The sequence below is a fragment of the Mixophyes fleayi genome, chromosome 9, assembly GCF_038048845.1.
Source record: "Mixophyes fleayi isolate aMixFle1 chromosome 9, aMixFle1.hap1, whole genome shotgun sequence".
Taxonomy (NCBI): domain Eukaryota; kingdom Metazoa; phylum Chordata; class Amphibia; order Anura; family Limnodynastidae; genus Mixophyes; species Mixophyes fleayi.
The window spans coordinates 113,677,824-113,702,507 of record NC_134410.1 but is presented as its reverse complement, the minus strand read 5'-3'; the positions used below and the strand labels follow the sequence as shown (position 1 = coordinate 113,702,507).

General features: G+C 40.8%; 1 protein-coding gene across 4 annotated transcripts in view; it reads left to right on the top strand.

Moving 5' to 3' along the window:
* Nucleotides 1–24,684, top strand: part of FOXP3 (forkhead box P3) — a 163,447-nt gene that overhangs the window by 118,412 nt on the left and 20,351 nt on the right. For 3 of the 4 annotated variants that reach the window (XM_075185007.1, XM_075185006.1, XM_075185008.1), the window contains 4 exons: nucleotides 18,366–18,514; nucleotides 18,598–18,705; nucleotides 22,191–22,335; nucleotides 24,246–24,414. In XM_075185007.1, coding sequence (XP_075041108.1) covers nucleotides 18,383–18,514; nucleotides 18,598–18,705; nucleotides 22,191–22,335; nucleotides 24,246–24,414 — 554 coding nt within the window. In that variant the 5' untranslated portion in view covers nucleotides 18,366–18,382. Of the gene's footprint in view, nucleotides 1–14,203; nucleotides 14,369–18,365; nucleotides 18,515–18,597; nucleotides 18,706–22,190; nucleotides 22,336–24,245; nucleotides 24,415–24,684 lie in introns of those variants that run through there. The other variant, XM_075185009.1, reaches the window with a different exon arrangement.

Sequence of the window (24,684 nt, the reverse complement as noted above, 5' to 3'; positions counted from 1 at the left end):
TCTGTCTGCAAAAGTCCAAGTCTGTAAGGGGCCCCTCTACTGATTGTTCACTGGACACACTATGCAGGCTCAAATTATATCTGTAATAGTACCCTGATATATGACAGTCTAAAAACATCACATGAACCACGTTACAACTCACTATAGTGAAAGGGTTGTATATATAATCCTGCTATCTATCATTCGTTGTATTGTGCACAGCTGCAATCTTCTGACATTTACACAATCTAAGAATAACAGAAACAGCGGCCAGTTGAATTACAGCAGACATATCAATAATCAATTCACATAGCTTATTATTTGGAGAAATATTTATAGTGATAACAGTGGCTGTAAAATAACAGACATTTCAATGTTTAAACAACATTTTACAGTTACTAACCATACCAGATAGAAGTCATTTAAAAAAAATAACTCCCTGTTTCTTGTGTTTAAAATCATGAACATAAACGTATACTAGCAAGATAAAAGCAAAACAAAAAAAAAGTATTATACTTTAAAGGTCACTTTGTACAGTTGGAACTTTTCCCATTGTTAGATTGTGAAAGCTTCAAAGGCTATTTTAGTGAAATGAGTAGTTTTGGTGACTTCACAAAGGATCTGGTGATTTCCCTGCGAAGCTCACACTCCAAGACTGCGCACAGTGACATTGGAAGACCTGGCTTGGTCCTGTCCCCAGCGTCTGACATATAACACGGGTATCGGATTTCTTGCTGTGTTTTGAAGTGCAGTGCCTGTTGGTGGTTAGCCACAAGACATAAACTCTCTGAGAGGAGCAGCTTGGCATGGCTTCAATCGATTGGGGGCAGAGGCAGACAGCCCTTCGCTACATGCCTTACTTTGAGCTGGTAATCCCATTCCAAAAAACAGGTGCAAAAACTGATCCCACTCTAGACTAGCTTCAGCCAAAGGAAAACAAACAAGGCATAGTAATACGGAACAGCTGTCTCTCTATCCTTCCCAACTAGAGGACACTACATTAACTGCGAGGTGGCGAAAAAGCCAAAGGCCTCTGCCATCATTCCTTCTCAGGGTCAGAACGCTTCCAAAATAGAGATTTTTTATTTTTCTAATATAAAGTAAATGGTTTTGATTATGGAGATGACAGTATTGGGACTCACTGCTTAGGTTATATTTATTATCATTTATGTATACAGTACTAACATATTATGCAGTGCTTTACATTAAGTACAACTTTACTAATCACATCTGTTCTATGTACAGCGCTGCGGAATTAGTGGCGCTATATAAATAAATGGTGATGATGATGATGGTGATGAATTCTCTACCACAAACACAGGTAGAATACACACATTTATCCTGTTGTACATTAGCAACCCTGTAATTAAGATCAAGCAATCTGAGCTATTGCTAGAATTAGAAAATAGCTGCAGTTTTATGTTGTTCACTTTCACTATTGTGCCCCTAGGGGAAAAAACAGCAACATCCTAAATTATAATTACGCTTTAAACTAATTTATATAAGTCAGCTGTAAAGTAATTTATTTTATATATATATATATATATATATATATATATATATATATATATATGTTGCATGTGAGCTACATTAGTTTAGCATTAAAATAGTAAGGATACCTCATTTATGTAGTGTCATTTTTTTTCAGCTGGTACAGCAAAAAAGTAAATTACTAGCAGGTATAGTATGGCAATAAAAGGAAATGTTCTGCATAGCAGCTCTAAATGTCTGGCATAGTATATAGCCATATAATCATCATATAAAGAAAATGTTAGCATAGTAGTCTCATGCCACCATTTAGCCTATTACAACATAGAGTTTTATACCAAGATATAGTGCCTTACAACCATTGAGTCTCATGTTACCATACAGTCATTTACAACCATAAAGTCTTATGCCAGTTCCCTACCACCGGAGTCTCATGCCAATATACAATCTCATGATACTATATAGTATTTACAGCCATAGAGTCTTGTGTCAAGATACAGTCGTTTACAACCATAGAGTCTTGTGACAAAATACAGTCCATTACAACCATAGAGTCTTGTTTCAAGATAAAGTCATTTACAACCATAGAGTCTTGTGCCAAAATACAGTTCTTTACAACCATAGAGTCTTGTGTCAAGATACAGTTGTTTACAACCATATAGTCTTGTGCCAACAGACAGTCCTTTACAACCATTGAGTCTTGTGCCAACAGACAGTCCTTTACAACCATAGAGTCTTGTGCCGACAGACAGACCCTTACAACCATAGAGTCTTGTGCCAACAGACAGTCCTTTACAACCATAGAGTCTTGTGTCAAGATACAGTTGTTTACAACCATAGAGTCTTGTGCCAACAGACAGTCCTTTACAACCATAGAGTCTTGTGCCAACAGACAGTCCTTTACAACCATAGAGTCTTGTGCCAACAGACAGTCCTTTACAACCATAGAGTCTTGTGCCGACAGACAGACCCTTACAACCATAGAGTCTTGTGCCAACAGACAGTCCTTTACAACCATAGAGTCTTCTGCCAACAGACAGTCCTTTACAACCATAGAGTCTTGTGCCGACAGACAGACCCTTACAACCATAGAGTCTTGTGCCAACAGACAGTCCTTTACAACCATAGAGTCTTGTGTCAAGATACAGTTGTTTACAACCATAGAGTCTTGTGCCAACAGACAGTCCTTTACAACCATAGAGTCTTCTGCCAACAGACAGTCCTTTACAACCATAGAGTCTTGTGCCAACAGACAGTCCTTTACATCCATAGGGGCATATTCAATTAACTTTTGGATTCGCAGTAACGCGCCGGAACAGCCGCGAAACGCAATACACGGTACCGCAATAACGTGGATTTTTGTTCGCAGCCCATAGGGTTGCGAACGAAAATCCGCGTTAATGCGGTACCGTAATACCCGCAAGAACGCGCACTTTTCGCGGCAACTCGCGTTACCGCGAATCCAAAAGCTAATTGAATATGCCCCATAGAGTCTTGTGCCAATATACAGTCTTTTACAACCATAGAGTCTTGTGCCAACAGACAGTCTTTTACAACCATAGAGTCTTGTGCCAACAGACAGTCCTTTACAACCATAGAGTCTTGTGCCAACAGCCAGTCCTTTACAACCATAGAGTCTTCTGCCAACAGACAGTCCTTTACAACCATAGAGTCTTCTGCCAACAGACAGTCCTTTACAACCATAGAGTCTTGTGCCAATATACAGTCTTTTACAACCATAGAGTCTTGTGCCAACAGACAGTCCTTTACAACCATTGAGTCTCATACCAACATACGGCCTTATACTGAGTTGAACTTATACCAGTCTGCGTAGCGTAAATTATGACAGTTCGCACTACGCCTGCCTACAGAGAGCACACGCATATGTGAGCATGCAGAGTTGCGTGTATCTGACACTTGCACATCAGCAATGGAGAGGGAGAGAGGGATGATGTAACATAAACCAACAGAGCCAAGGGCATCTTCCCACAAGTGCGGCTGCAGTAGACCAGTATGGAGGAACATATCCGTATTTAAAAAAGAAAAGAAAAATGTTGCTAATTTCATTGGCACACAAGATGCTATAGGTGTAGAGCTTGACGCATCTTGAGAGTAAAACGCTATTTTCATGGGCGTGTTGGGAGTGTTAATTACGCCTAACATGCACCCAACCCAGCATCAGGCCCAGGGTTTCTAAAAAAACATAAAATATCATGCTACCATGGAGACTCATACCACCATTTAGTGCCGAGACACAATACAGTTCTTTGTCCATTGCTCTATACAGTCCCCTGCTCCATAAGCTCCATGTCATTTTATTGTCCCGTGCTACTGTACTGATTAGTACTAACCCTGGCATACTCCCATAGCAGCTAAAACACATAATGTGGCCATTATGGACCAGTCTACTCACACTGCAAACAGTAAGTCTTCCTTCCTTGTAGCAGTATGTGTGAGCAGGTCTATAACTAACACATGTTCTATGGCTGCATCCAGTGGTGGCGACAGACAGAAGGCTCCTGTGCAGGAACCCAATTTACCAAACTGATCATTTCTGTTCTAAGTTTCAGTGCCTTCATATAGCTACACCTGTGAGCACAGGGGTGCATGTTGCGTTAAATATTAAGAAAGGGGACAAAGGTGCCCACATGATTATATAGCAGCCAGAAGTGCTTACTTCATTACACATCAACCAGAGGTGTCCATCTGATTATACACCAGCCAGAGATACTTAGATGATTATACACAAGCCCAAGGTTTTTCACTTCATTATGCCTCAGGCAGAGGTGTCCAGTTCTTTAAAGACGAGTCTGACGTGCCCACTTAGCTACTTAAAAAATGAAATTGCCCACATTTGTAAATATCACTGCAACCAGTGGCTCATCCAGCTGTCAAGCCCCTGCCAACGGAAGGTTAGCAGGATAGCAATTGGAGATCTACAACTTTCCCCCTGCTACTGCTACCACAGTAGTTGTCTCTCACACTGCACGTCCATTCCAGTGCATTGCATGGGGAGCTTATCTGTTATTCAGAACACTCACAGGAATCAGTTATCCAATGAGAGCACTCTGAAATGGGGGTGTGGTGCTAATCAGCACCAATAGTAAAATAGGTAGAGCGTAGGCTGCAGAATGGGTGGGGTGAACAGAACCCCATCTAGAACCAATGGTGGGGTAGGAAAGAATAAAACCCTTTTGTTTAATTAAAAAGAATTACAAGTCACAGTCTACATTTATAATTTACTTAGGCAAATTCGTTTATGAAATCATTTCTAACAGTATGGAAATTGATGCAAAACCAGAGAAAATAATCTTCCAGGGGGGCCCTTTGTATGTTTGGGACCCAAGACAAATACGGAGAAACAAGAGCTTGGGTGAATCTTATAATTAGGGGAAATCAATTTTATCAATGAAAATGGAAAACTGACTTGAAATCTGATTGATCTCTGTGCCACATAGCCCCTGTGCAGGCCTATATAAGCTGTAGAGTATATCTACCCCCAGGGGCAGGCTGGGCTGTGGGGAATTTGCCCCCTGGGCCGATCCCATAGTGGGCTACCTTGGGCTGGAATAATAATCTAATATGTAAAATGTGCAAAGCATCTGACTGGAGCTAGCTGGTGGGAAGATCAACATTTGAAACAATGTATTTATCAGTCCTGAGCAGCTACAGTGTTTATATTGTAAAGGTAACAATAACTAGACTGTACTGTGGATACAGTATAGAAAATGAGATTGTAGTCCTTCATATAAATCACCTGGTCACTCAACGTTGATGTTTGAAAGACACACACACATATATATATTATCATTATTACTATTTATTTATATAGCGCCACTAATTCCGCAGCGCTGTACAGAGAACTCACTCACATCAGTCCCTTCCCCATTGGGGCTTACAGTCTAAATTCCCTAACATACACACACAGACAGAGACATATCTATATATATCCGCCTCTCTCCCACTCTGTGCTCCTTCAAACGTGCACTCAAAACTCACCTCTTTCTCAAAGCCTACCAACCATCTACTTAACCCCCATCTCCTCCGCTCATTCTCCCCTCTCTCCCATTGCCTCAACTGGCTCCTCTTGTGCCTGGTCTGTCAACCCTCCCTTAGGATGTAAGCTCGAATGAGCAGGGCCCTCTTCCCTCCTGTCTCCTCTACCCGTTCTTCTGCTCCGTGTCTATTGCATCTGCCTGCCTGGAGTTTCTGAAGTATTGGTACTTTTTGTTTATTGTTCTGTACTGTTATACCCTGTATAGTCTACTGTTTGTACTATGTGCGGCGCTGCGGAAACCTTGTGGCGCCTAACAAATAAATGATAATAATAATAATAATAATAATATATATATATATATATATATATATATATATATATATATATATATATATATATATATAAACAGGGATACTCTGTACTCTCCAAACACATAATTGGTGCTGTACTAACTACTTTTCTATATTAAAATATTAATATCAGGGAATGTTAGTTCCACATATTGCAATATATGTTAAGCTGTCCAACTCACACCAAAGTCTTCCCATTCTGGCCAGTCCTAACATGATGAAATGCTATGCAGTTTTATCTGGGCTTAAGGCTTACCTGCACACAGCTTTTAAAGGCAAGTCTTTCCCAAGCACTAGCAGCCATGGGAGACCTGGGACTCACCTGACACAAGTTGGAATTAATTAATGTAAAGATTGGGGTGCAAGAGAGATGGGACTTACATTGTATAAACAAAATCAGACATAGATCCTCGGCACTCTCCATGTACAGACTGGGGTGCAAGATGGAGTTGCCCACATTGTATAGACAAAAAAACAGGGATACTATATATAGAACAACAATAAAAACACAAGCAATATTTATTAAGCTTTTCAAACATTCATAACAGGATAACAAACTGTAAGCTTAGCATAGACTTTACCTTACATTACTATGGATGATGGTCACAAATATCTAAGTTTGGGCTCGTATATTGAAAAACAATGTTAGAAAGCAGAGACAAAATCTTGTGCCTTTAAATGGCTTTGTGAACACGTATTAAAAGCAAAAAAAAAAAAAAATGCCCATGCTTTGCAGAACTGAAGATATTACATAAAGTTATGATTGTGGGGAAAGATTTTCCTCCTAGACTTCCTGTCAGTGATTGTAGGAAGTCAGCCTAATTTCTACTGATAACATTATTATTATTATTATTTATAAAGCGCCAACATATTTCGTAGCTCTGTATACTGAGGGGATCCTGATGCAAGTAAATCATATACAACTACATGAAACACAATGTAAAGATGGCCCTGTCAAAATGAGCTTACAAGCTACGAGGAGTGGGGAAGTATTGATACATAAAATAGTGGAGTAACAATTGCAGCTGATGGGACAGAACGTGTGTTTGTGGCTGCTGTAAGTCAATTGTAAAACCATGTTAATCTGCAGAGAAGCAAATTTAAAAACGTACAGATAGATTTAGGGCTAGATTTACTAAGCTGCGGGTTTGAAAAAGTTGGGATGTTGCCTATAGCAACCAATCAGATTCTAGCTTTCATTTATTTAGTACCTTCTACAAAATGACAGCTAGATTCTGATTGGTTGCTATAGGCAACATCCCCACTTTTTCAAACCCGCAGCTTAGTAAATCTAGCCCTTAGAGTTTACACTTAAAGGTAGATGGTTTACAACAATAAGTAATGTTAGTCCCTGTGAAAAGGTTTTATCTGTTTGTATTTTTGGTCAGTGGTTGCAATTACTTTTGGATAATAGTTATACTTTTATTACTAGCTTTGGAAACTGAGTCATTAATTAGCATTAAATACACTCTATCCCTATAGTTATTTATGTTTCCCTTGTATTTATCTAATATAAATATTATTGGATGAATATAAAAAATATTCTTGGTACAGGACTTTACCTAGCTTGTATGATGGTGCTGGAATAACTGTTTGCAGAGCTGACCATGTGGTATAGTTGCTATTGTTTGACTTCTCTTCTCCATATTCCCTTTATCTTCTACCAGAACCCTTATGTCCATATTTGAAAGTTTGATAATACTCTCATAATAAATAGCTTGAGGGTAATGGAGTAACTATAAAGGTACCAGAGGTAGCAGCTGCTATGGGGCAAGGCAAGCCGCCTTGCCCCATAGCAGCTGCTACCTCTGGTACCTTTATAGTGCTATGGGGCAGGGCAGCTTAGAGGGCTCATCAGTGCTTGTCCGTGGCCCTGCTTCCCTCCAAGGTCCACTGTCAGCTGGTGAGCTTAATGAACTTCCTGTTGAATGGTGATACCACTGTGAGTGGGGAGTGAGGTGCAGAGCGCACCTGGCCAGGTAAGTGCTGTGGGTTGAGGGGAGATAAGAAGAGAGAAGGGTGTCCTATAGACCTTAGGGACCCCAATATTTAGCTGTGGGGCTCCCAAAGTTCTATCATACCCTGCTTGACGGCATTGTCCATACCTGCCAACGCCCGTGATCTCCAGGAGGGGAGATCTAGGTGCTGGGGGCCTGGTCACGTGATTCACATCATTAGCCCCCACCCCCCTCAGCGACACGTCACCATTTTCAGATTACAGCAAGGGGCGTGGCCATGATTAACATCATTAGCCCCCGCCCCCCTCAGCGAAACATCACCATTTTCAGCCTATTACAGCAAGGGGCGGGGCCTTGATGACGCAATTTGCTATGAATCACATTGCTAAGCCCTGCCCCCATCCACATCACTAGCGAAGTGGCCAGGGGGCGGGAGGTTGCCCTGCACTCCCGGGAGTCAGGATGAACTCCTAGGAAATTGGGAGTCTCCCGGACATTCCGGGAGAGTAGTCAACTATGGCAAAGTCTAATGGAATGATATAGTCTGTGTGTGATACCATTTCTGCTGGGTATGACATCTTTGGGATCTTGCCCAAATCTAGACCCAAAGATATGACAGAGAGGTGTCATACAAGGCCCTGATATTCTACACAGAAGGATGACATAAAACTATGGCCAGCATATCCATTTCCCTCACTCAAATAAACCTATTGCGGTCACAATCCCTTTAAGAAGTATTGGAGAGAACCCAGAGATAATATCCAGGGCCATGTTATTTCTCTAGAGTGGCACACACATACTATCTGCCGCTCACAGAGACACACTCACACTTGTGTTATACAAGTGGTAGTCAGTTCACAGCCAAGTTCTAAGTGCTCCGAGTGAGAACGATAATGACACTCGGGGTCCTCAGGGTTAATTACCATTCCCTGCGACTTTGTTTCCTTTTGTACATATTTTCCATCTGCTTTAGAACCTATAAATACTCAGTGCTTCAAATTTCTCTGGCAGGGAGTAGGTGGCTTGATATAATACACATTGTTCATCCAGTAAATATTGTGCAACCAATTGGTAGAATGTTTGTAGAATTCTGCGAATATGATTTTCAGAGCTTTTCATGTGGAATAGAATAAGGGCAATATATTGGTAAGGAATTTAAGTCGTAACATAGCTGAACCATTTTGTACTAGTTACCAGCTGCTGCTGGGTCATAGAGAGGCAGAAACTATTAATATTATTATTATTATTATGGTTTATTTTTGAGGTGCCAGAGATTCCGTAGCGCCTGACATAGTAGTACAAATAGGATATACATGAAAACAGTAGACGTAAGAAGAACATGGGTACAGAGAAAATAATAAATGCATGGATGCAATTAACAGAACAGTGAAGACAGAGGGGTATATTTACTAAACTGCGGGTTTGAAAAAGTGGAGATGTTGCCTATAGCAACCAATCAGATTCTAGCTGTCATTTTGTAGAATTCACTAAACAAATGATAGCTAGAATCTGATTGGTTGCTATAGGTTACATCTCCACTTTTTCAAATCCGCAGTTTAGTGGATGCACGTGAGACATAGGGTAGATCAGTGGCAGATCCAGGGGGGAGCGATTGGGGCAGTCAGCCCTCTAGCAGCATGAGCCTACCTTTAAATTGTTTACCAGACAGCGATCACACTGGGGAGGGAGTGTGGTCAATCGCGGGCCGGTGAGAGCTTACATTCTAGAGGGAGGGGTAGTGAGTAACAATAGGAACTAAAGGGACATTAAGTTTAGCAGTCCAGGTGGGAAGCAGAGGAGGAGGCAGGAGGGTGGGCTGAGGTGGGGATAGAGTAGGTGGAATTAGGTGAGGATTTTGGGCTGAGGGAATGGGGTAAAGGGGAACAAGGGAGGTAGGGGAGTGCGGAGAGTATGGTGGTGTTGATAGACATGGAGATATATATATTGGCTAATGGGGCTGCTGCAATTGCTCAACAAATTGCAGCCTGCAGCTGTGGCCATATGCAAAGCTGCAGCTATTGCAAGGTGCAGGCAGGTTGGCACCAGTAGCATATGTGCTTGGTTTATGTCAGGTATACGTCACATTATGCCCAACGTATGCCCGTCTTTTTATATATTTGTTTTGTTTGCAAGAAATGCATTTACTATCAGGCATCAAAAGAACTTGAAACAACTCTCTAATACAGCAGAAACAACTCTCCATCTCAGGTCCAAAACAAAAACTTGCTTAAATATGCACACAAAAGCATTAAAATGCATAGCGGGGAAGTCTTCCCCCAAATAACACACCTGTGACATAACCTTAAAAAACCAAATAAAGACACGGACACCAAATTAAAGTTGGAATGAATGACGGTGTTTATTAATATTAAACTAATAGGACTGTAAGGCAGACGAGAGCAGGGCAGTCAGGAACGCAAAACCAATGAAGGTGGAAAGGTCAGACCATAGCACCACCAACCCAGGATCATACCTTATCTATTGGCCGATGCTAAGATCAAGTCCAACGGCAAGACTACGCCCCCCATAAACTCTGCCAGTATAACCATACAAAACTGGCCCAATAGTCCTCCTAACATACGGACCAACCATGGTATGACACCATAACCACAGAGGGGTAGTGACCTATGACAAGATCACCCGAGCACCATATGCACAGTTACAGACTGCACTGCTCTCCTACTCTAACCAACTGAATTTAAATGTTACCTGATAAATAGCAGGGCGGGCGGGAGGAATCCGGAAGCAGGAAGAACTGTATCCTCTGAGCACTGACTTATAACTGTGTAAAAGTCCCAACCCCTTCCTGCTCCCATTGGCTAAAATTCCAGGAATCCACAGATCATAGGTTCTTTGGCAAGTCACTCACCCGCATGATTTTAACTGCGTTTAGTCAGATGGACACACTTCTCAATACACGTGCAATGAAGAAAACACCTATCAGCGTCAGAGGAGCAGTCACAAACAGCCAATCAGACGTTGTTAGCTAGCGATGATGACCGACATCATCATCATCACTATCCACTAATTGCACCTGCCCTTGGCAACCTGCACATACCACGGCTTTCTCGGCGCATGCACAGAGTGAATTCACACAAGATATGGTATGGCGCAGTATACACTTTGCACCAGCTGCAATCTGCTAAATTGGATAATGTGAACACACATACTGGTTACATTTGCCATATGGGCAGAATGATGGCTCAGTGGTTAGCACTTCTGCCTCACAGCACTGGGGTTATGAGTTCAGTGTCCAAACACGGCCTTATCTGTGTGGATTTAGCAGGGATTTCCTCCGGGTGCTCCGGTTTCCTCCCACACTCCAAAAACATACTAGTAGGTTAATTGGCTGCTATCATATTGACCTTAATCTCTCTCTCTGTGTGTGTTAGGGTATTTAGACTGAAGCTCTATTGGGACAGGGATTGATATGAGTGAGCTCTCTGTACAGCGCTGCAGAATTAGTGGCGCTATATATATATATGATAATATTGGTTCCCAATTTTTTGGAGATTTTCTGTGTGGCAGATGAATTTGTTTTCTAACTTTAGCTCTGATGGCTATGTTTAAAGATCCATTACATTTTCAAGTGCTGAATGTCTAAAAAAAAAACTAAAACCAGCATATTATACTGCTCTATGGCCAGCAAGATGTATAGATATAATATTAACATTACTGACCCCTGGGCCTTCAATGCACTGCCAGTCCTCATTAAACTGCCTACAGTTTTTCTCTCTAACAATCATCATTACTCAAATATGCCAGTAGCCAGACACACAGCTCCTGATAGCTGCATTTGTGAAGCACTCTCTTATATACTAAATTATTGCAAAAAATGAAACTTGCATATATAATGCAGGTAAAGTGCACTTACAGTATCATTCTGGAGGACATATAAAAACTGATGCACATTTCATATGTACATAAAAAGTACAGGGGAAATATAGGGATAAACTCTGTATAGTCATAATACAATAATGACAGTTATATCATGACTGGCATGGTACTCTTGTTGCATTTTGGTAAGGCTGCTTTTTTTAATCACAGACATTACTTACCGTTAGTAAATGTGATGCTGGTGCAGCATGGTGGCTCAGTGGTTAGCACTTCTGCCTCACAGCACTGGGGTCATGAGTTCGATTCCCAACCATGGCCTTATCTGTGTGGAGTTTGTATGTTCTCCCCGTGTTTGCGTGGGTTTCCTCTCCCCCTCTAAAAACATACTGATAGGTTAATTGGCTGCTATCAAATTGACCCTAGTCTCTCTGTCTGTGTGTGTATGTTAGGGAATTTAGACTGTAAGCCCCAATGGGGCAGGGACTGATGTGAGTGAGTTCTCTGTACAGCGCTGCGGAATTAGTGGTGCTATATAAAATGATGATGATGATCATGTCACTAGTCCAATAAATGCCCAATTTAATTTAAAATCGTCCTACAAGCATCACTGATTCTACCACTAGGTAAGCCTCAGCGGATGACTCGGGAGTCAATGTTATTGGAAATATTGAATGTCACCATCAGACATTAAGGGGTTAATGGGCCAATCTAACAATAATGTTTGGAAACCAAATAGTTTTTTTTATTTTTAATCAGATACAAATATTGGATTCTGAGTTCTGTTGCTATTATGTCAAGTACTGGGATGTTCGAGGCACTTGGAAGCCTGTCCTCCCACTTGTGCTTCCTTCTATGGTTTTGTGTTTCGCTTAAGTTTGTAACTTGATTACAACACACGAGAAAATTTAGTTTCGTTAGCCGACCCGAGTCTCTGACATCAGTAGGATGTTTGATCCACAGCTGCCACCTAGTGTCTTCTTTCTGCAAAAACCAAATAAGATTGTGGTAGAAAAGTTCTTTTAAAGATTATATATATTTCCACAATGATATATACATAACTGCCAAGAGATTGCAATTTTCCTGGGTTAATGTGCAATAAGTAATTATCTCATCATCATTTATTTATTTATTTAGCGCCCATAATTCCGCAGCGCTGTACAGAGAACTCACTCACATCAGTCCCTGCCCCATTGGAGCGTAAAGTCTAAATTCATGATTTGTGTCCTATCTGCATTTTTGTGTGAATAGCAACACTCACAGACACACACACAGACATAAACACCTTTGGTTGTGAGAGAAGATATTTTACTTTGTGTATCAGGGTAGCACAGTGACATTGTGTTAGCACTTCTGCCTCACAGCGCTGGGGTCATGAGTTCGATTCCCGACCATAGCCTTATCTGTGTGGAGTTTGTATGTTCTCCACGTGTGTGCGTAGGGTTTCCTCTGGGTGCTTCGGATTCCTCACACATTTCAAAGACATACTGGTAGGTTAATTGGCTGCTGACTAAATTAGCCCTAATCTAGACTGTAAGATCCGATGGTTCAGGGACTGAAGTGAATGACAAATATTCTCTGTACAGCGCTATGAAATAAATGTTGATGATAATGCTAGCAGCACATGTTTTGATCCAGTCGTTTGGGACGACCAATATAAAAACAGATCTGTTTCCAATTTGGCCACATACAAATTGGAGATTTGAAAGCTTTGCGATCCATCTGATCAGATTGCTAAGGTGCAATATTTCCCTTGGCTCAATGACCTATACCTTTGGCCAATGCAGCCAATAGGCTAACAGAATTTACCTCCCAGCCCTATAAAATTCCTTTCTCAGCTAAACGTATTGATGTAGCAATCATTTGAAAGTCCAACACATGACGGTTTCTTGCCTAACAAGTTAAACCGCAGAGATCATCATCATCATCATCTATTTATATAGCACCACTAATTCCGCAGCGCTGTACAGAGAACTCACTCACATCAGTCCCTGCCCCATTGGAGCTTACAATCTAAATCCCCTAACATACACACACACAGACCGAGAGAGACTAGAAATGCTTTATTACCTAAGCTTGTTTGTGGTCCATAGGCTCAGCTTAGATAACCAGCTCGATAGCCTTATATGTAATTTGTGGCTACAGGTGCAACTAGAGACTTTTGACATATCGAAAAATGTAAGGGCCCTCCTATACCATCATCCTGTTCTACAGACTAATAGTAATATTAATTGTTAAATTTGTGTTATGTTACATATGTCTTTTATCTGGTATGACATCTTTGCGTCATGTTAATACACTTTTTCCTTCCATTCTATTATAATATACTTGAGGTGTTATCATGTCAATAATTTTAAAATAGAATTCTGGATCTATAGTTTGTCAAACTATATTTATTCATAGCTCTGTCAAAATATTTTTTTTATTTTTTGAGAACTCAATGAATCTTTTCCTTGTAAAGGTTACTGTCAAAAAAGGAAAATCCGTCACACATATATCATTTAAATATAGACACAGGAAGGGAAGGATCAGATACAGACACGTTCTACGTGGGCTCTCTGTTTCCTGTAGACTACGGGACTCAGACAAAAGAAACCAACAGGCGACATTACGAAAATGTACCCGGGGAATCGGGACTGTCAGTCACAGCGGAAAACCCATCTTTGGTGAGGGAGGGGGGAGTTTCCATGGGAAGTCACTTTTCAGACATCTTTGTAGTAGAAAAGCACAATTGACAGGTGGCTGTGTCCACATTGGATGGGGTAAGTTTTCACAACACACCATGGTCACAAGTTGTGTACAATATTACAAAATAGGGTTTTAGGGCCTGATTCATTAAGGATCTTAACTTAAGAAACTTCTTATTTAAGTTTCCTGGACAAAACCATGTTACAATGCAAGGGGTGCAAATTAGTATTTTGTTTTGCACATAAGTTGCGTGGTACATGTTTTTTTTTGTACCACACAAATACTTGATAGCTTATTTGTACTCTGAAATATAAAGTTGATATTTGTGTGCTACATGAAAAAACAGTCAGTATTTAACTTATGTGCAAAACAGAATACTAATGTGCACCCCTTGCATTGTAACATGGTTTTGTCCAGGAGACTGAAATTAGAAGTTTCTCAAGTTAAGATCCTTAATGAATCAGGCACTTAGTTACTAGTACAAAGGAAATGTTTTCATCACATTGATTAACAAAAATTTTTTTTCTAAGATACTTCAAAACACAGTATATATATGTGTTGTGGTAGGATAAAAGTTGATTATTATATAGGTTCTACTGCACATAACACAGTAAGAATTCTCTTATAGGACCAGTTAACCCTGATGACATTTTTGTAGCCTTCTCTGTCACCACTAATATATACCTACCTCCGCTTTCTCTGGGCAATCTTTAGTCTCTGCAATTAAATCTCACACTAGTTGTTTAAGAAAACACAACTGTTTAAGAAAACACAATTTGCCCTATACCCTATACATCAAGGGGTCGATTGTTCCCGTCGATGATTAGATCCTTGTTCTGCTATCGCCATCTCAGTATGACAGAGCCCTAACTAGGGCTGTGTGAGAGAGGCAGATGCCCAGATCGCAATGCTGAAGGGGGGCGCATTTTAGTTTATGATTAATTTAGGTTAATTTGGTTAAAATTGAGAGATGGGGGATGGGGGGGCGTCAGTTTTCCTTCCCGCCCCAGGCCCTAAAAGTTTACGTTACGGCTCTGCAGTATGGTGAGAATAGAAGGAAATGAATGAAAACAAATGCTTTACTCTGCTAAAAGATCTTTATTTCAAATAAGATACTTTTTTACATATATTACTCTATGTTTTGGAACTAATAGCCCAAGTGTGGGCTTTCGGGTTAGCTGTGCACCTGTGAACCGGCTAGCCTGCTACATCCATCGGCTGGCCCAGCAAGTTGCTGTGTTAACCAGTAAAGTGGGATTGAGCAATTGTGCTTCCTTCCATTGCCGCGAGCTGAAGCCACATCTTTACGGCACTGCAGACAAAAAAGTTTGGTTTCAGAGTATTGCTTGGCGTGACATCACTGCTCATGTCAATGTGAACGAATCCACCAATCTGCAGCCCACACAGAGCATTTTTGTTACATTGAAAACTAACCAGCCATTCACACAAGTTCTGGCTTTCCGCTGTCCCAGAATGATGTGAAACAGAGAAGCACCACCCTCCGAAGCCATGTCTGCTTCCTCTAAAGGAAAGAACTGATCTGTAAGATAAATATATTTATTTGGACTAAACTACTTTTTTTCATAGCTGTGTCATAAACTGAATGTTTCACTAGGTGTGATAATTGATTATCAAAAAGAGGTGAAGCTCAGGTCAGAAGTAGATCTAAGAGAGTTGGAGGAAGAGTATTTTGATATGAGATTTGAAATGTATGAAGGGGTGATGTTGAGGGCGTTAGATGAGGGTGAATAATTTTAAATGGATTCTGGAGGATATAACAACCCAATTTTGGGATTTGCAGAGTGGCGCAGTCAGATGGATTGAGATGGGGATAAATAGGTGAGAGGAATGCAGGACAGAAGTAGCAGTTGTTATGGCAGGAGATGATAAGATAATGGATGAGTTTTTGTTGCATCTTATGTAACACACTGGATGTGACGAGTAAAGCTGATTGTGGAGTCAAGGATGACACCAAAGCAACTAACTTGGCCAACTGAGGACATTGGGGTGTTGGTGATGGTGATTGAGAACTGAGGGGAGATGGAGTGAAGATTATAAGCTCTGTTTTGTACATATTAAGCTTCAATAAGATGTGGAACATCCATATGGAGATATCAGAAAAGCAGTTGGTCACACAAGATAGTAGAGAAGGGGAGAGAGCAGGGGAGGAGAGGTAGATTTGGGTATTATCAGCAGAGAGATGGTACTGGTGGCCGATTGAGTGAATTATTTCACCAAGAGAAGAGATGTATAGTGAGCAATGCATAGGGCCGATAACCCCAACAGATAGTGGGAGAGGAGGTGAAGATTTACTAGTGATGGAGACACTGAAGGAGCAGTTGAATAGGTTGGATAGGTAGAAAGTCAACCAGGTAAGAACTGTCATGAAAGCCAGTGGAGTGAATAGAGTGCAATGTTTAAAGCAGCAGAGAGGTCCAGGAGGACGAGTATGGAGAAGTGGCACTTAGACCGAGGCTGAAGGGAAAGAGGTTGTGTTCAGATATTGAGAAGGCCAAGTTGGAGAAACTAGAGATGGAGCAGAGGCATGTGAAGACAAGGTCAAAAGAGTGGCCATCACATTGGGTGGGAGATGAAATCCAGTGGTAGAAACCACAGGAAGAAGTGAGCAAAATAAGTTTTGTGGTGACAGAGACAGTTGTGTTGTCAATGGGAATGTTCAAATCCTCATCTAGTATAAGAGTAGGTAGGTTAAAGGATAGGAAGCAAGGCAGCAAAGTTGTCACAAAATTGGAAACTATACCCAGGGTTTTAAATGACAGCAACACGAAGATCCTGTCTGGGAGTGTGGCTGAGGGAGAGCCACCCATAGGAGAGCTGCAGGGTTATGTAATGGCCAAAAAGTTGAGGGATTTTAAGTCTAATAGATCATGGGTGGATGCGAGTTGACTGCAAACATCTCCCGTTCCAGAGTACACAGGAAAAGGAGAGGGTTTGTAGTAGAAAGATGTCAGTTAGGCTGGAAGGATTGGAAGTACAAGATGGAAGGGAAGTTTTTGGGTAGAAAAAGGAACAGGAGCGGGTAATGGGGATTGCGCAAGGCTTGATGTTGGGTGAGGTGTCGCCAGCAGCCATAAAAAGGAGCAGGGTGAGAAAAAGGACAAGGTAGGATGATTTATGAGTATGAGGTTTGTTTTTTGCTGGTGTAGATCGGTGAATGAGGTGGGTGCAGGAAACCAAAACAGTACAGGGGGTTAAGACTAGCAAGGAGGGAAGTAGTGAGGGGGAAGCATGAGGAGGAGGGAGAAGTAGGATGCTGGAGAGAGAAGAGGCGTTTGTAGAGAGAAGTATGAGGAAGTTGAGTAGGAGAAATAGAGAACATAATTTCAGTAGGTGCATGGTGGAATGACGTGAGAGAGGCAGATAAATGTATATTAGTTGCAGTACTTATTGCGATCCTGTGGAGGAATAATTGATTCAGGTAGTGCAGGGCAGTGGAGGAGTTGGATGCTTCTATGCCACCACCCTGGCTGAAACAATGGAGTGGACAGTCTCCGTTATTAGGACAAGTGGTCCTGGGCACAGTTGAGCTCCTTGGGTCCAACAGTCAAACAAATATATCAGCAGCAAATTTCAATTGAGCTTGGTGGGTCCGGCAGCTGTACAGAGATAGCAGCAGCAATGACCGTGGAGCTCAGTGGGTCCACCAGCTGAATAGAGATGGTAGTATGGTAGGTCCTTCAAACAACTTTGTTTTTGGTGTGATGACATCCCTGAGCACCACTGTGCCATTTACCACCGATTTCTACAAAGTTTAGATGATTTATATTTATGAGAATGAGATTATATGGTAGATAGGACATAATGCTGAACTAATGTACAGGTACTTCTATCTTTAACAAACTTTTGCAGCTATACCTGTGTTTGGACCCAACCATACCATTTGTGGGCTATAGCTATGCTCATGAGTAAACCTTTCAGTTGCTTCAGCCCACATATGTCTGCCTCCACTTTGTGCAAGTAACAATGTACTTTAGATTGTGCAACACCAGTGATGCAATGAGTTATGTGCATTATTGTTGATTACAACTACAATTAACCTTTCACGAACAGCTGATTAAAAGGCCCAGATGCCGAGCCCCCAAAACAAGGCTGCTCCAGCTTCATCTACAGAGAGTGGCATACAGCCAGATGGGAAAGGAAAAGGGCAGAACATCCACTGGAGTCGCAGGTCTTCTGGAGCTGCTTCACAATTACACCAGGTAATGTTTTCCTTGTTAAAAATACTATGTCTAGTTAAATATAAATAATACTCAATAGCATTTTAAATGTGTTATGTTGACAGCAGCATCAGAGTCCATATATCATGATGAATCCAACGGGCGCTCTCAGCTCCTCTCCTTTCCTGCGGGCGCTACTTCATGAAAACAAGCAGGCAGTGGTGATCCATCCAGTAAGTCCTATTTCAACTTCTAAAATAAGAATAAGTAACATAGCTTTTATTTGGAAAGATGTTTTTTAATTATTGCACTCAGTGTTAGTCAGGTTGTCACAGTCCTTCATTTGTTATATGTATATAAATAATCAGCCTCTAGTTTTATAGCAGAGCCGGTCAATAAGTGTGAGAAGGTATTTGTGCCAAATGTAAAAAAAAAAAACGTGGTTTGGAGGCTGAATAGTTAAACAAGTCCCTTTGCCTCTTTAGTTTCTTGACCTATTGAAATGAGAACTCCACCCAAGATGATTAAAATTACTTATGGGTGGTCCGGGTGGAGTTCACTACGTTAAAATAAAATGCAAAGATTGGCCTACATGTGGTGAAGAGATTCTATGATCTGTTGGGTTCCCCCAAAGGCTCCACCAGGCTTCACCTGCTCTGTTCTCCGCTTCAAAGGCTTCTCGAGACATATCCACTGTGAACTTTCCATTGGCAGAAATGGGAGTTCATGGAGGAGGAGTGGTCAACAACACGAGTCAGTGTTTTAAATGGCCCATCATAGAGGCAAAGAGCAGAGCAGTACTGGACTGGTGAACTTTGGGGGGACCTAGTAGACCACAGGATCTCTGTGCCACAGGTAAGCTGAACTTTGCATTTTATCATAATTTGGTGAACTACATCTAAGATTTAATTTTACGTTTTGGATGGAATTATTCTTTAATTGTTATATAAGAGGTGGACAGAAATTTGGGCTGCACAAACCCTAACAGGCAGTGCGTAGATGATTGCACCTGCTCGCAAAAAAATTGTCGCTCAACTTCTTAAATAATCTCGTTTATGTTTTACATTTGTTTTTAATTTCAAGTTTATCACATTATACTGAGCTTATGTTTTTTTATTGAGCTGTTTTGCTCCTCCTTCTCCTTGTCTTGGTTAGTCTCTTAAAACATCATATCTTATAATAATCTGTAAACGTATAGCGCTACAATCACAGAGTACTGATGTCAATGTTGAGAGTTGTAAGCATCACTTCACTGGACCACATCTTAGGCCGTATTATACCTAAATAGCCGCAAATCGCAAGCATGCATGGTCACAATAAGAGTGTTGATCCCGATCTAATCTGCATCTATCAGATGTCAATCAAGACAGACAGTTTGACTATACATATCATCATCATCATCACCATTTATTTATATAGCACCACTGATTCCGCAGCGCTGTACAGAGAACTAACATACAGAGAGAGAGAGAGAGAGAGACTAGGGTCAATTTTGATAGCAGCCAATTAACCTACCAGTATGTTTTTAAAATTGTGTGGGAGGAAACCTGAGCACCCGGAGGAAACCCACGCAAACACGGGGAGAACATACAAACTCCTCACAGATAAGGCCATGGGGCCTGATTCATTAAGGATCTTAAATGAACAGGATTCTTATTTCAGTCTCCTGGACAAAACCATGTTACATTACACAAATATCAACTTTAAATTTCAGTGTACAAATAAGCTATCAAGTATTTGTGTGCTACATGAAAAAACAGTCAGTATTTAACTTATGTGCAAAACAGAACACTCATTTGCACCGTAACATGGTTTTGTCCAGGAGACTGAAATAAGAATCCTCTTCGTTTAAGATCCTTAATGAATCAGGCCCATGGTCGGGAATTGAACTCATGACCCCAGTGCTGTGAGGCAGAAGTGCTAACCACTAAGCCACCATGCTGCCCTTTTACTTGTGTATGTACATGTTGGGCCAAATGTGAGAAAGAATCAGCAGTTTGGCGGCTGGTCCAAATGGTCTGGTTAAGATCATAAGATCGGTGCCAGCCGTTGCTAGCGTCCAGTACAATAATGGGTGTATTATTTGGATTCTTGCAATGCAAAATGTTAGTCCATTTGTCCTTGAAATGCTCATGAAGAGGCTACGTAACCACAGTGACATCTAACCATTATATAAGCATGCTACACTTTATCAAACACAACACGTGTAGATTTGGATATAATGTCGGAATTATGCAAAAGGAATACTGAGATGTGTTTCCTGGAAATGAATCCAAGCTCAACACAATTCAAAACGAAACAGGAATGGAAACATCAGTTATAGGTAAATAATAAAAACAATTCTGGACTTGAAAGGTAACTTTCAGGACAAGAAGAGAAGTGGGTGGTATTTGTTCTCTATGAGATTTACAGTAATGATTAAAGGTTTGTATAATAATGATTTTGCTTGTCTTATTCCTGGAAAGAGATGATCACTGTACCTGTCAGATCAAAGTCTCCACTGTAATTCTGTCACTCATTGTGATATCAATCATGAACCTGTAAACCCAACGGGTACAGGAGAGATCCTCACAAAGGTCTTTTGCTTACCGCAAACAAGACCTTTAAACACACAAACATTTAAGGAAGATACTAATGAATGATACAGAGAAGACTAACGTTGGTCGTGTGTAAGGTGACACACATTCATGTAACATTCCATATTTCTTGACAATCAATATCCTGGTCTGTACTACTCCATATTATTGAGACCGAAATAAGGTTAAATGATATTAATCTTCAATGCAACAAGGATTGAGGAAATAGCACCAAGACAAGTTCTTAAAAAAACAATCTCTTTATTTTATGCCACGCTGATTATTTATTAATAGTTATCTATATAACACCTATATCGTGTACACCTCTTTACAGAGGATATTGAATCATTCATAGGCAGTCCCTGTTGTTGTTAAAGTTTCAAAGAGATTTTAAATAAAAACATTAAAAACAAAACACAATTTTATCCTATGATTAGATAAGCTTTGTTTCTATGTGCACCTGATTTCCCGTCAGTAACCCAATTGAAACAGACAGCACAGTCATTAGGAGCCTATAATGGCTGATTACAAGTGACAGTAGCTTGTATCCAACTATATAACAATTTCATACGAGTTAAAGAAGAACATCAAAAAATCATGTGATTACCCTGAACTTGTTAAACCCAGTTGAAAGATTCTCAGTCCTGAGGAGTTCCAATGCAAATGGTTCTGTGTATGGTTAACACATAGGCAAACCGAGGGGGAGGGGGTTTCCTAGTACCTGGAAACCCCCCTGGGACACTGTATAATTGAGGTGGCTGGACTCTGCTCCCACTTCACACAGCTCTGCTTGAAAAGGGAGAGCTAGCGTGCACCTAACAGTAGTGCACGCAGCATTGCCAATGTATATTATGGGGATAGGAAGAGTTGGAGAGCAGCCAAACACTGTCTAATATTATAGCCACGCCTCCAAGCATGCTGGTCACGCCCACTGGCGGCGTGGTGTGGAAACCCCCCTCTACAAATCCTGCGTTTGCCCCTGCTTGTATGTTATGTGTAATTGTCCTTTATTCAGTGCAGTGCTCAGCAGCCCAGTTCTTACTCTGAGCTAATGCCTACGGCAGATGAGATGACGGGGCAACAAATAATAGAACTGGCTTTTATACCAACCTTCCCCTCAGTGTATCTCATGCTCCTCACAGATCACCAGAGACTCTGCCTCTCAGTCTCCTGCCCTCCACCTGGTGCCCTCCACTTCATCATCATCATCATCAATACTGAACCTACAGCCCACAAGACTGTTCCCAGTAATCAGCAAGCATAAGCAACAGCACATCGTGGCTCCAGGTAAATACTGTGTCCAATATACTGTACAACTCCTTATTTTATGAGTATAAAATTATTTGGCATGATTGCCGTCATGGTAAATTGAATGTCATCCCTTTGCATTGGAGTTTGCCTAGTGGTGGAAGTGGGGGTGTATAAGGTGGTACGCCATACCGCCGCTTCTCCTACTGCCTTTATTGTAAGACTAACAAATTCCATTCAATTACATCTTCTATACCATCACTTGGAAATTTCCACTTACGCCACTGATTTTGGCTGAATAAGATATTCTCCCAGTACAAGCTACGGTATAACCTTGTCCTAATTTGATTGAATTCAAACAAATTGGTAAACATTATGGGCCTGAGTCCTTAAGGAGAGCCAAGCAAAAAAAAAAAAAAGGAGCAACTTTGCACCTGGGCAAAACCATGTTGCATTGGAGGGGGGGATACATTTAAAATGTGGGGACAGATTTATAGTTGGGATAGGGCATGTCCTAGATCAACTTTAAATGTCAGTGTTAAAAATAAAGCTGTCAAGTATTTGTGCGCTACATGAAACAACAGCCAGTATTAAACTTATCTGCATAATAATAAATTAATTTGCAACCCTTGCATTGTAACATGGTTTGTCCTCGATCAAATTTACTCCTTTTTTTGCTTTCCTCTCCTTAATGACTCAGGCCTAATATAAGCATGCAATACCAGATTTAGGATTATTGAGGTGAAATTAAAGTGTTAGGTGGCTGAAGAAACAAGATGAATCTCCCTTATCCAATAAGACAGAGTGAAAAGGATTGGACTAAGAATGCTAAATCCTAGGGCTGTTCTACGGGTCATAGATGGCAAGATTATGCCCAACAGTATTGAGCAGAGCTGTTTTATAACCAGTGATGGCCCGGACACTACAAAATTCTCTTTGTCTGCAATTTGAAAACAAGTTGAACTAGCGTAATGCTTTTGTAGTCTTAGGGGTAGATTTACTAAACTGCGGGTTTGAAAAAGTGGAGATGTTTCCTATAGCAACCAATCAGATTCTAGTTATCATTTATTCAGTACAGTCTACAAAATAACAGCTAGAATCTGATTGGTTGATATAGGCAACATCTCCACTTTTTCAAACCCACAGTTTAGTAAATATTCCCCTAAGTGGTGATGTTATGGTAATAATGAGGCAACCTATAATTGAGGAAATATTAGTGGACAATATGTCTCACCAGTGTTCCTTGGCAAACACTTATATTGAACAATGTTGTACATTGTAGACCTTGTTCTGTGTAGTAATACTGTGATAATACATTGTGACCTTGCGTTATATTGTATAAATCACAAAAAAAAGATTATTTAAAATAATATTTTAACAGTGCTTTTGTCAGGTCATTGCTATGTACTGTATACAGGAACTTAACACTCCCAGGTTATCCGTGCCCCTTACACTTATGTCAGTAGGGGAAAGGGAGTCACTACCAACTTCATTTTTCCATCCTGAGTAATGAAATCTCATTTGTTCGGTATGATCCATTGTGATGCCAGATTTAGGAAGTTGTCTCCATTGGCCGAGCAATGAGACCTGATTAAATAATAACTGACTACAACTCAGGAACGGTTGTGCTCCCTAGATTGTATATTCAATGTTCTGCTACTGGAGTCTAGGGAATGATATTATTATTTTATATGTTAGCTCCCCTTTAAAAGAATTCCACTTAAAGAAAGATTTATGTTTGAATGGAAAAATCACTGCAGAGACTACCTATATGGAGGTTGTTTAATTAAGATAGTACAAAAGACAAGCCCTGAGGTGAGTACATGTCAAGTGAATTAAATCAGGACTTACACACCCAAAATGTGTGAAATCTTTGATCCTCCCTCGACTTTCGCTCTGTACAAGTCTGACCCTGATAACGTGTTCTCTACCTGATTATGCTGTCACAGGGCTTAATCACGCCGGCCTGGGCTGGGTCCAACACGGATCACATTTTGGAAAAGCTGAAGAGGATGCTGTCAGCAAGAAAAGTACAGTGTCTGCGTATGTACAAGAGCAGTCCCCAAACTCCGAGAAGTCCCATAAGAAGTCCTCTGGTGATGGTCAGGACAAGGACGGGTCAGTAGATGTTATCACCATTATAGTGGCTGAGAAAGACAGAACTCTGTTGTTGTAAAACCTCAAATAAAGTGGTAACGTGTTAGCAGTAAGATAAATGAATGAGTGAACCAAATATATATAACAAAATGTATTATAATGTGATACACTTAGGAGGACCTATCCAGCCTATATAATGGTAGAGTACATGCCTTACAGAAAAGTTGGAGACTTTAGTACCAATGCAACAACTCCCCAGATATCCATGTAACTGCCGACCGAAGGGGAAAT